At 39.5% G+C, this 13,747-nt stretch overlaps 1 protein-coding gene across 4 annotated transcripts in view; it reads right to left on the bottom strand.

Moving 5' to 3' along the window:
* Positions 1–440: 440 nt before the first annotated feature.
* Positions 441–13,747, bottom strand: part of TGIF2 (TGFB induced factor homeobox 2) — a 31,597-nt gene continuing 18,290 nt past the window's right edge. For all 4 annotated transcript variants that reach the window (XM_072631428.1, XM_072631426.1, XM_072631427.1 and 1 more), the window contains exon 3: positions 441–2,880. In XM_072631428.1, coding sequence (XP_072487529.1) covers positions 2,326–2,880 — 555 coding nt within the window. In that variant the 3' untranslated portion in view covers positions 441–2,325. The remainder of the gene's footprint in view (positions 2,881–13,747) is intronic.

The following is a 13,747-nucleotide window of genomic DNA, read 5'->3' as shown; positions in this document are numbered from 1 at the left end:
AACCAGACACTCAACCTTCAACCTCAGTTGACACAACCCTAAAATATACAACTCTCTTCTCGTAGGGTTATTGTGAAGTAGGCTCTTGGTAAAGCATAAAACATTTTTTTTTTCTTTTAACTAGAGCAATGTGCTACCTTGGGAGACAGTGAATTCCTGCCTTTGGAGAAGGGATGAACACTGAACATGTTTTCTTAGGTATGAAATTAAGATTAGACGATATCTAAAGTCCCTTCTCTGCCTTAGACTCAAATCTTTAAGCTGAGGAACCAGGAGTCAAATGACTTCTCCTAAAACAATATGTAAATGTGAGCAGCCATTATTAAAACATTATCTTTTGCTATCCAGGCTAAGGTGCAGAGAGAACTGAGCTCTTTTTCTCTGATAATACTGCGAGGTATATATAGCCCAAAATGACAAACTCAGGCTACCGGGTTTGGTTTGTGTTTTTTAAAAAATCTTTTATTTGACAAAAAAAAATTCCAACAACTTATTTACAGTAGCTTTTTTTCCTCAGTTCACTTGGAGAGCTGTTTCTCTCCCTCAGACTTCAGACATAGAATCAAACCCAGACACAGTCCAACTTACCCAACCACAGCTTCCCCTATCATCCCAAGAGATGACTAACAGGGTCCAGCAGCACGACTCCCACCCCCATTGCATAGTGCACTGTGGGAGCCATTCTCCCTCTCCCCTTCCCAACAATGCTTTCTCAGTGGCCCCAGCGCTGGAGTTCTGTGATCTTATTTAAACTTAATCCAGGCTTACAGAAATCAGAGCCAAGTTAGAAAATAGGTTTGGGAAAGAGACAAGGAATGGATGGGAAATGGGACAGGGAAGTCTGGCTCAAGAAGCAGGAGAAACAGGGACTCTACAGGTCTTTTCCCTACCTGCTCCTCAACATCTCACTCCACACAAGCGTCATCTCCATCCATCCCTTCTATCTAAGGGTACAGTGGGCTGAGGAGTGCTCCCTCCCGTCTTCTACTGGTATTTATATCATTCCTAACAAAAGAATACTCAGTCTAAACCTAGGATTAGTGTTTTTCGATACATACAAGTTGGTACCTATTGCTATTTTAACACAGTAAACCATGAAATAGCAATATTAAAAACTAAAATGGGGGTAGGGGAGGAAGGGGAAGAAAACAACGAAACTAACAGTGACCTATTTCAGGTGCTCAGAGGGCCAAAGCCCCTGCAGCTAGAATTTAGAAGAAAAGGTGCAACACTTATCTGTAACTACACTACCACCTCCATCTTCTGCCCAGTCTCCTGCCCCGCCAGGTCCCACTGACCCGATCAGCCAGAACTGCCATGGGATGTGGAAGAAGCTGACCAAACTGGATTCAAAAGAAAGCATTAGGGAGTAGTAACCAGACCAACCACTAGGTGCCTGGAATTTTTTGGGGGGGAGATGGGGGTGGGGGAAAGCAACACATTCCACTTTAGCCCAAGTTTCCAGGATATTAACTACCATAAAAGTCAGGGTATTAAATTTTTTTTAAAATAAAATTTTTAAAAGCACCCCATCTCAGGAGATCCTTTAACCATTCTTGCAGAGAAGTAAGGCTAAACAATATTCACCAGCTCCACAGCCCCATGTCATTTGGATTACGGCAGCTGCCTGGTTTCCGTCTGCTAAGTCTTTTACCCTTTGTCTCAGCAAAGACACAGGACACAGGAGCAAAAAAAACCAAAAAACAAAAAACATTTAACAAGGTATTGTCTTCGAAAGAAACAAAAAAACCCTTTGGATATTTTTTTCCCTGAACCTGGTTACTGGTCCCCCAAGATAGTGTTTTTCCTTCTTTGTTGTGTCTCTGTAGTCTTGCCAGTTCAATCAGTAGAGATGAAAAAGGGGTTGGGACAGGACAATCCCAGGCCCTGTACAGGGCCCTGTTTGGTGTAATGGATTTAGGGAGAAATGAGGCTGGAGCAGTCAGTAGGGTGCCAAAGGGTGTCATTTGTATGACAAAATGGGAATTCCTGGAGATAGAAGAATCATGTTCCCAGAGCCAGAGGTGCAAGAGATGACCTCAACACGTGTGTCAAATTTCTTGGTCCAACTTTTCCTAGCCTGCAGATGTGATCCCGGTGTTGGGAGTGGAGCTAGGTGAGAGGTAAGAGGAGGTCTGGATCACAGTGTGAAACACCCAAGTGTTCCCACTAGGAGAACCTGTCTAGGTAGGGAGGGCAATCACAACAGGTGGCAGAGACCCCAAAAGAAAAAGAAAAGACCCCAAACACAAAATGAACAACAGTTAAAAAAACCCCAAAGAGGAGCAACTGTCTCCTACCAAGTCCTGAATGCCCTTTCAAGGACTACTTAGGGTTACTGGCTACCAACGGGAGCTCAGCATGCCACGAAGGAGGATAAAGATCTTTTTTCTGTGACTCAAGCTCAGCAGCTTTCTGTAGGGCCACCTCCACCAGCAACTGGAAGCTGCTAAAGTCATCTCCATAGTGCTCTGGGGGTGTGGGGGGTGGTGTGTTAAATAGTCCACTGGTTGGGCTTCCAGCCTGAGCCCTGGCCAGCAGGGTGAGTGTGCTGCCAGGGCCCGGGAGGGACTGTGGCTCCCCATTAACCAAAGAAGGGGGTGGTGGACTCTCATTCTCAGCCCCAGGACCAGGGAGGTGAGCCTCCACTGGGGATGCAGAGGAACAGAGTGCAGAGGAGCATACAGACAGCGACAGAACTTTGGAAGGAGCCGGAGTGGACCCTGGTGCTATCAGGCTGGGACTTGAACCCCGTGGTACGGCCACATCAGACGCTTTGCCACCACGGCGTGAAATGGTGTAACGGTTAGGGTCCTTGCCATCTTTTCTCAGCATATCTGGAAGAAGCCGCCGTCGTGCATTGATGAACCAGTTGCAAATCTGAAATGACACAAGGTGAATATGACTCAATCATCTGGTCTCATGGAGGGGGTAAAAGTGGAGTATGGAATACAGCAAGCAAAGACAGATAGATGTCATTCTCTTTTTTACTATGCTTTATGGTTTAAAAAGAACTTTATATATGAAAATCCATCAAGTATTAATCGAGGACTGATGCTACCAGACACTGAATTAGGTTCTGGAGAGACAAAGAAAAATGTAAACATTCCTGATCCTTTCAGGACACCCACACACCAACATCTGACTATCTGACCAGCATCTCATCTGACTCTCATACTAGCTTCATGGAAGAGGCAGATAGGTGAAACAATGGATAAAGCAGTGGACCTGGAAGGAAGATCTGAGTTCAAATCCAGCCTCAAAACACTTATTGTCACCTTAGGCAAGTTATTAACTGCTGCCTGATTTAGTTTCTTTATCTGTAAAAATAGGAATAGCAGCACCTACCTCTCAGGCGGTTGTGAGGATCAAATGAGGTAACATTTTCCCATCTGTAACATGAAGAAGCTAGACTATGAATAATCTCTTAGGTCCAAACTAGACCTAAGACCCTATTCCTTCCAAATTTAAGAATCCACCCATCCAGACTAAAAAAACTTAAAACTTAGCTGGAAAAACAAAGTTTCAGTGCCTCTTCTCTGAATCTCTTTCCTACTCCTCCCACAACTGTTAGCCATTGTTTTAAAGCCCCATTCATCTGCCTCTTTTTCCAACTACTCCATTCCCTTAAATAAGGTCTGGTCTTCAGAGCTCAAGTGTGTGCACCTGGCCCTTGGGTCAGAGAGAAGCCAGTGAATATGCTTGGAGAGCCAAAGGACCATTATAGGTTGCCTCCCAGACTGATAGAATTTCAAGAGAGTTGCAATTTTGGAAAGCAGTTAGTCCAACTGATACACAAAGAGATATCTCCTCCAAACCATTCCCCAACAAGTGGTGTTTCAGTCTGTCTGAAGGAAGACTCTTAGCAATGAGAACTTAAGGTTTAAAAAAGTTAACCAGAGATCCCACAAGCCAATCTGTGCTGGACAGGCCACAGTGGACCCCAAATAGTTTATAAATGGACAGGCCACAGTGGACCCCAAATAGTTTATAAATGGGGGAACTGAGACCCAGAGAAAAAGAACTAATCTGTGGTTAAGTGGCAAAACTGGTGTCAGAGGTTGTGCCTAAGTCTCCTGATGTCCTATTTACAGAGGAGGTAACATAAAAGCACAGTTTCATGCTATTCCCTGCTTTTCCCAACTTTGGATAGTGGAACAGTACCCACAACTCTCAGTCCTGGACCCCAGGTTTACCCTCCTTGGCTCCCGATTTAAAAACACCCAATTGTCCTGGACCCTGACAGCTACCTCCCTCACCTTATCCTCCACCTCCAGGAATCCTGTGCTGGGCTTTTTTCCGAGGGTTAGTCACTCACCTCTTCTCTTTGAATTTCTAAAGCCAGAGTCACCCATTTCCATCAGGTTCCAACCTCATTCCCAGAAAGTTCTGTCCTTTTCTCTTTGCTTCCTGTTATAGTGACTGCTGGACTGATTTCCTAAAACATTGTCCAACCATACCCTCTCCCTGCTTTAAGAACTTTCTCTGAGTCCCTAATGCTTGTCGAATCTCTTCATATATGGAGTAGGCCTCATATGTGGAGTAATCTGTGTTCTGTGGTGGGGAGAATGAGCAAGACAAGGTTCCTGCCCTCAGAATGCTGAGTCTAGCATGGAAATTAAATACTAAGTTTTTAAAAACCTAGTTAAGATGGGTGAAGTGCTAGGGGATACAAATACTTAGAATGAAAAAATCCCTACAAGCAAGGACCTTACATTCTGAGACTGCAAGTACACGCATGCATACATACATACACACACACAGGGATACACAGTACAAAAATAAAGAAAGTCATTAAAAGTAAAGTAGGAAACAGCAAGATAGTCTGTGAGACAGAAAAGGGGGATAAGAAGCAGCTTCATGTACCAAGTGGTACTTGAGCTGTGTCTTTCAGGAAAAGACAAATTTCGTGAGGCAGAGGTAAAAAGGGTGTGCATTTCAGATGTGGAGAATGGCCAATGCAAAAGCGTGGAGACAGTGCATGGGAGGCCCATGTGTAAGAAACACAGAGAAGGTCAGTATGGCTCAAAGAATTTAGGAAAGGATTTCAAGCTAGACTAATAAAAGTTATCATCAGAACTGCATGGTTCTAGCTAAAACAAACAGAAAAATTGAAAACTGAACAAAGGAAAACTACACAAGTAAGACTCAGAAGCAACTGAATATGACCCTCTACTATTCAATATACCCAAAGACATCAACTCCTAAAGTAAAGAACTTCTATTCAATATAAGAGGCTGAAAAGATAGGGTGGGGGTCTTGTTCTGCACTTAAACATAAATTATTTTATCTTTCTTCATATGTATTTGCAACCCCAGTGCCAGGTATATTGTAAGGGTTTAAGAAATATTTGTTGACTATCGATGAAGTTAACCTTGGAGAACACTCATATTTAGGAGATGTGACGTGAATAGTCAGTAAAGAAGATGCTGAAGGAATGGTTATAGAAGGATCAGGGTTGAGTTAAAATAAAACAAAAATCTAGAGGAAAGTATGTGTACAGGGGGAAGAGTGGTCATCAATGTAAAATACACAGCAAATAGGTCAAGAAGGATGAAGATTCAGAAAAAGGCCATCAGATTTGGCAATTAGGAGATGGCTGAGGGGAGAAATCTCAGTTGAGTGAAGGTGGAAACCAAATCGCAAATGGTGAGAAATGAAAGAAAGCTTAGGAAGTGAAAGCAGCAAGATTAGACAGATTTTTCTAGGAGCTTTGCTGAGAAAGGGAGAAAAGATACAGGAATATGAAGAGATGGTAGGGTCTCATCAAGAATTTTTGAGGATTAGAGAGACTTGGAAATGTTTGAAGGTTATATGTAAGAAACCAGTAGATTTAGTAAAAGGTTGAAGAGGTGGGGGAAACAGTGGAGGATGCAACCTGCGGAAGAAGACTAGAGGAGATGGAATCAAAGCACACATGTAGAAGAGCTGGGGTTGGTGTTGGCAAGGACAGCTGCTACCTCTTTGTCAGAGCTGAGGGGAATGGGGAACAGAGTAGAGGATAATACCAAGGAATTTTTATTTTTACTTTTTAAAAAATTCTAAACTTAAAAAAAATCAACTAAAATGAACCCTTCCATATATAAAGAATAGAAAGAGATAGCTGTACTTGAAACTATGAATCTCTATTACGTACAGCTTGCTTTTCTTTTTAAATACATAAATGCAACATGTTTCTTTTCAAGTGTCCTGCTTATCTGTGATTCCTTCTGGCCCTTTCTGTTTTGTGCATTTCAAAAACATGTTTCAACAATCCTTTTTGGGAGCAACTATATCCTTAAGTTCTTATTTCTCTCCCCACACCCACAAACTGAGAAAAAAGCAAAACCTTTTAAACAAACACACCTAATTAGTCAGGCAAAATAAATCCCCACATTGTCTAGATTCAAAACTAAGCCTCATTCTGCAATTTGAATCCATCACCTCCCTGTCAGTGGGTGGCCCCATGCTTTTTTAGTCCTCTGGCTGTTCACTGCAACAATCTAAGACTTTTAAAGTTGTTTATCTTTATAACGTTGTTATTAAATAAAAGGTTCTGCTATATGTGGTCACTTCACTCTGTACTGACTCATTCATATCTTCCCATTCTTTCACTAATTTCTAATAGTGCAATAATATCCCATTCCATTCATACACCATAATTTGGTGAGCTATTCCCCCAACTGATGGACACTCCATATATTTTGCACTTCCTTTGCCATAACAAAGAGGGCTACTATAAGTAATTTTGTACAGATGGGACCTTTGTATCTTCCCTGGATCTCTTGGCATATATAAGCCTACTAGTGATCGATATCACTAGGTCAAAAGGTATGCACAATTTAGTAACTTTTAAAGCATAGTTCCAGATTGTTTTCCAGGATGACTAGACTAATTCACAGCTACAATAGTGGACGGAGTGTTAGTTTTCACTAAGGTCCCCCAATTGTCATTTTACCTTTTTGTTGTCTTTGCCAATCAGATGGGTGTGAAGTGTAACCTCAGTTATTTTAATTTGAATTTTTCTCTTAGTGACTGAGCATTTCTTTTCACACGCTTATTAACAGCTTGGATTTCTTCCTTTGAAAACTGTCTGCTCATATCCTTTGACCCTTTATCTATTGGGGGACAAGGGAGTTTTAGATTTAGGAAAAAAAGTGAGACTCATACTGATAGACCTTAATTTTTTCAGTAATGTTGGAGAATGAAGACAATAGGAAGATTCCTGTTAGAAGCTTAAGGAGGGGAAAAAAGTCTGTAATAGCTTCTGTTGAGTGTGAGAAAGAGACACAATTAAGGAGACTCTAAGGATTCTCTTACTACAATAAGGGGCCAGTTAAAAGGATAGCATGAACTTATAATGTATCCAATAAGCATGGTGTGTGATTTACTCCAGATCTGTTCAGTACCCTCTAACTAGGATCAGAGAAGGTTTATGGCAGGAATAATCCAAGGATGAGGTTTATTAGCAAGAGATAATCAGCAAAAGGGCAAAGGAAAAAGGATTTGAAAACAGAGGGCAGTATGAAATGGAAATAGCTAATTACAGGGTCCAGACTGGAAAGAATGAAACTGAAGTCAGAATGCAGATAATAAATGTACTGGGGGGAAGGCTTAGAAAGACCCTGATGAGGGCAAAGAATAGGTTTAGGAGGGGTGAGGCACAGGGAGAGATGGAATGATAGGGGAATATGGTGAAATAATTGGCAAACCAGCCTGTGGGATTCTGCCACCTACTTTTGGACAGTCTGTGAGTTAAGAATGGCTTTTATATTTTTTCCCCTCAAGATGTAAAAATCAACCATTCTTAGCTTGCTAGCTTATAAAAAGAGGCAATGGGATTTAGCCTGTGGGTTATAATTTGCTGACCCGTAATATAGAAAAATGTCAAGAGTATCTAAATATAGTGATGGTGAAATATAATGTGACCATCCCTATTTGTGTGGATGAGGTAGAAATGGAGGAATCATTATGAAATTTAGGAAGGATGAAGAATTCAAGCAATAAGGGAATCTGAAGGAATTATCAATACAGGTGTTTAAGTCCCTAACACCATGGCAAGCTAGGTCTTCACATCCTTGAGAAGGAAAGTGGCCAAATGACCTAAGAGTCAATAGATGTTACCATGTGGATTGGATATGTGCATGTATGTAAATTCAACATGGAAGTTTGTAGATGTGCAAGATTTACAAAATTAATAATTTCAAAAAAGAAATAGAGCCTTTCAAAAGTAGACCAGACATCCTTTAAAGGGAGTGAACTACTTGTCAATTGGAGGTCTACAAGCAGTGGTTGAATTGATCACTTTTCATAACAGTTGTGGTGTGGATTCTTGCTCATATATTAAGTAGAATAACATGACCTCTGGCATGACTTGCAAATCTGAAATTCTGTAATCCTAGCATTCTGTATATTACATATATTTTTGTATACGAATGACCTCCTGTACTAATAGCAATAGCTCCCATGGCTAGAGGTCTTTGCAGTCTTACAAAGCACTTTCCTAGACTTACATGAACTAATGCTATGTGAAGTTAAGCAGAGCCAGGAAAACAATATATACAATGACTACGTTACATGAAAACAACATGCACCTTCTGCTCTATCCGGGGTCCAAAGTTGTACAAAACCGCATATAGCATCAGATTTTTTGGATGTGTTGATCAGTTTTTACAGCTTCCCCCTCTTTCTTTCATATTATATTCCCTGTTATAGGGGATGGCATGAAGGAAGGGGGGAGTAGAGGAAGTATAGAAATGAAATGACATCACAACAAGTACTCAATAAAAATATCTATAATATCTTCACAACACTCTCTTCATTATAAAAGTCAAAAATTATGATAATCACTCTAAAGAGGAAGAAACTGAGGCTCAGAAGTTAAGTGATTTACAAAGGGCCATGCACCTGGCAAACCTGGGGATTTGAATTCAACATTCTTTCTGCTGCACATTGCTGCTTATTCAGACTGTGAGCAAGGAACTATGTCCACACATTCACTACTCTAGAACGCTGAAGAGACAGAAATCAAAATTTGGGGAGCGCAAAAAAATAGCCTTCTGAGGAAAAAATCTTATCTCTACGAACATATAATATATACAGTGATGAACTACACAGGACTAATGAACACAGTATGCAATTTAGAAAATTATATGAACAACTAAGTCCAAAATACTCCCTAAGGAGGAAACCTTGAAAAATCAGGAGAGAAGCAGATAAATTGGAAACCAAAAGGCCCACAGAAATGATAAGCAAAACTAAAAGCTGTTTTTTAAAAACAGACTACTAAAACTGATAAATCTGTTGCCAAAATGATTAAGAAGAAAAGGGGAAAAGATCAAATTACCAGAATTAAAAATGAACAGTGAATCCCCCAGGGCAGAGCCTACCTAGCACAGAATTATGGCTTTACTGAATTTAGTTATAGCTTGGCTTCAAGGTTACACAAAAATTCGAGATAACAGAAGCATTCAAAAAGAAAAAAAATGCAAATATTCATGAAGAAAGGCCATCTGTGGTCTCTGCCAGTTTCCACTGACAAGTGAGGTATACCATGTACCCAAGAAAAACTGAGGGGGGAACTCTCTGCAGTTTCACTTCAGTCACAGTAACCATTTGATGAACACAGAAGAAATTTGAGGCACAGAGGTTGTCCTGGAGTCCAGGTCATACCCAATGTGGGAATTTGTTTTGCCTGACTGCAGTTTGGTAACAAGGGAGATTTTATTTCTTCCTCAACTGGGAGAAAGGAGCAAGAAAGGGAGAAGGGGGTTCCTCCTCACCAGAAAAAAAGAACCAGAGGAATTGTAAATTAACAGGCCAACTTTGAAAGTTACATGTTGAATTCCATGATATACTTTTAAAAAGGTCAGCAGACCTGGTTAAAGCCTCTCTGGATTGCCAAAATAATTTTTTTAGGCCATCCTCAATCCCTTTGTGCTGAAAAAATGCCCTTCTTTCAGGCTGGAGCAGAGTTATAGCATTATTAAGCTTAGCAACAGACAGAACTTAATGGATCATCATGTCCAACATCTACATTCTATAGATCAGGAAAACAGGCTGAGAGAGGAAGGAACACACAGAATTAGGGGTAGAGCAAGGACTTGGAACTCAGTTCTCCTAATCCAGGAATCTGTGAACCCCCAAGGAGTGGCTTATATGATTTGGAATTAGAGGCAAAGAATAAAAAGCACAAGGTATAGATTAATTGGTAGATAATGGAACACTAGTAGTTTTTTTTTTCAACTGGGATGTTAGAGTGCCCCAAATTGGTAAGGATCCCAATTGAAGGGATGACACCATGCCTAGAATGAACTCTCCTGCATTTCCATATACGCTGACCAGAAGGAATTGGACAGGTAGGACATCTTTGACTTTTTATATACTCAAAAAAGAAAAGTAAGATCTACGTAATAGATTCATAATTTCACATAAAACCTTCTCATTCTGTTCTACAATGCATATTTTATTTCATGTCTCATAAGTTCAACAAATAAGAAAATACAGACTCTTGTTTCCTTCAAAATTCTGCTCAAATATCATCTATATGAAGACTTTCCTAATCCCTTCCACCTCTACCAAAAAGAAATTATCTTTTATTATTTATATGTTTATATGTCTTCTCCAAAAGAATATCAGCTTTTTGAGGGCAGAGCTGTTAATTTCTGCCTTGGTCTCACCATGGCCTGGCACAGAGTAGATTGCTTAATAAATATTTATTGATTGTTAACTGATCCAGTGAAAACACAACTATGCAAATTACACATGTGCGCACATACGCATACACTTTAAGGTCAAAGACAGAGAGGGAAAAGAAAAAAATATATATTTATACATATATACACGTGCACACACATACATATACATGTATGTACACACACACACAAAATATATATACTTATTTCTACAAATATATAAACATATTGTTTAAAAAGTTATATTTATAGCAGCACTTTTTGGAATGGCAAGGAAGTTGGTACCTACGCAAAAATAGAGCATACCACTGGGTATCACCAAAGGGATGGAACAACAAAGGGAAAGGCCATATGGATAAAAATATCGGGCAGCTAGGTGATGCAGTAAGTCAGGAAGACCTGAATTCAACCTGACACTTGCTAGCTGTGTGACCCTGGGCAAGTTACTTAACTCTACTTGCCTTCACTCCTCATCTGTAAAATGAGCTGGAGAAGGAAATGGCAAATCACTTTAGTATCCTTCCCAAGAAAACCCCAAATGGGGTCATGAAGAGTCAGAAACAATACTGAATAAAAGTATCTTACCAGCAATCTTTGGTGGTAAAAAATTGAAAAATCTATGCCTATCAGCCTGAAACATTTGTGTGCCATAACTAAGGATGAAGGATGAATTCAGAGGAACATGTTCCTTTATATAGAGTGACTAAACAAAGTAAAAAAAACCAAACCTTGGAACCTTAAGAACTCTGATCAATGCAATGACAACTCACAATGACAAGGCATGTTACTCACGTCCCAAGTACGATGTGATGTAGAAGGAGGTCTCCATTTTCAGACACTGTACAGTGTATAGGTTTTGTTGTGCTTGGTGGGACTCATTTGACACAGGGAAGGTTTGGGGGGTTGCTTTTTGTTTTTAACTCAGGAGTGGGTTTTATGGGGAAGAGTTTAAGTAATTATTTTTTTTTTAATATGGAAGAAAACCTAAGTTTGGAGGGGTACAAAAATGAGCAGAACAGCTTTGAGACTAACATAATGAATTTGTTGCATGCTTTGCATAAAAAAAAAAAATGGCCAGCTGTTCCTTGTAACTATTTCTATGCAATCTTCTTTTCTGTTCTTTTAAAAAAAATGCAGAAATGCTCATATTAATTGGTGTTTGTTAAGTAAAAAATTTAAAAATTATTTTTTAAGAAGTGAGTGCTTAGTGATTAGGGAATGGTTGAACAAACTGTGGTATATGATTATAATGGGATATTTATCACTGTGCCTGCCAATATAAGAAACATAGATTCGCCCATCACACCAAACCACAGAGGGTTTATTTTAGAACTGGACATAACAACAGTATTTGTCTTTAAGAACAAAAAGTCAAGAATTCAAAGAAACTAATTACAAAAAAAAAAAGGAAAGTAAAGAAAGTAGAAACTAGTATTACCCGATTTCAAGCTAGATCTATAAAAGTTATCATCAGAATTGTATGATTCTAGATAAAACAAATAGAAAAATTGAAAACTGAACAAAGGAAAACTACACAAGTAAGACTCAGAAGCAACCCATCTACTATTCAATATACCCAAAGACATCAACTCCTGAGGAAAAGAACTTCTATTCCATATAAGCTACTGAGAGGACTGGAAAATAGTCTGGCAGAAATTAGGTTTAGTCCAACATATTACAACAAATACTACAATAATGGATATATGATCTAAATGTGAAAAGGTGACAACATAAAAAAGATAGTAGGAGATACCTTACAAAATTTAAGGTTCAAGGGAAAATGAACTAAACAGCATAGAAGTGACTAAAGATAAAATGGACAACAGTAAAGTTTTTGCAATGAACAAAATCAATGCTGCTAGAATTAGAAGAAAAGTGGTTGGTTACTTGGGGAAAAATCTTTACAACATGCATCTCTAATAAAGTTCCAGTATTCAAGATGTCTAGGCAACTGAAGACCGAGAGCCATGTCTCGATAGAGTCCCATTTGTATAAAATATAAAATATATAAACAGGCAGCCTTCAAAAGAAATTTGAGCTATCAAATACTAATAAAGAGAAAAAAAGATTCAAACAAATCTGAGATTCCATAAAACACCCATCAGGCTGACAAAATAAATGTTAGAGGGGCTGTGAAAAAATAACAAGGACACTTGATGCTCTGTTAGTGGAGGTGTGAAAGAATCCATCAGTTCTGGGAAATAATTTGGAATTATACTCAAAACGTTAACTGTACAGATCCTTTGACTCACCAATATCCATCACTAGTAGGTGAGGTCCCATATATTAAAAAATATATATTTGTAGTGGGGAGAATGGTATTGATCAGAACACCCTTGTTCAAATGATCCCTCCCTTTTACTCCAGTGATGAGAATCATAAAAAGGTCAGCTAAAAGATGCAAAGGGATACTATTATCCCTTTAGGAGGTAGAAAGAAATATTCTTTCGTGGAAAAATGGTAGTTTGCCACTGGCAGGCCCAAGACATGTAAAAGCAAACATCTCAATTTTGGGGAGATCTTATAGGCAAGATACAACCTCAAAGAGTATGATCCTGTGCAGTGTGGAGAAAGTCAGTTATGAACTAAGAATCTAATACTTTTGTGTTTTTCCCCTTGTGACTTTGGGGGAAAAGGACAAAAGGGACTTCTTCCCCATTCTTTCTTGACCATGATGATCCAGAAAATAAAAGAAGTTTGGAAGTTTTCAAGGAATGTGACCCTGAGCAGTAGAGAAGAGAGCCAACCATGGAGTTCTAGAATTAGTCCTGCCTTTTGAGAACTGAGCTGCAGAAATGAGAATGAGAAAAGGCACTGGGGCCCTGATGTGAGAAAGGCAGGAGTTGCTATGGCCATATGTTTCCCCTACAAGTACCTTACTACCAGTATTGTCTAGGTATGCACCCATTCTTCCCGATGACCTCAGGTTTACCAGGAAATGTTCTGAACCTACTGTTGTCACTATGTCAAAAAGCCTTTGCTTTGAGCTAATTGTTTTTTGCTGGCTAAAGAAGGTCAATATAATGGTAGTACTGTGTAGCCATAAGCTTTAGGAGCCTAGACGCACAGAGAAC

The sequence above is a fragment of the Notamacropus eugenii genome, chromosome 1 (genome assembly GCF_028372415.1).
Source record: "Notamacropus eugenii isolate mMacEug1 chromosome 1, mMacEug1.pri_v2, whole genome shotgun sequence".
In the NCBI taxonomy this organism is placed as follows: Eukaryota; Metazoa; Chordata; class Mammalia; order Diprotodontia; family Macropodidae; genus Notamacropus; species Notamacropus eugenii.
The sequence above is the reverse complement of the archived record's forward strand: the minus strand, read 5'-3'. Positions and strand labels throughout refer to the sequence as shown.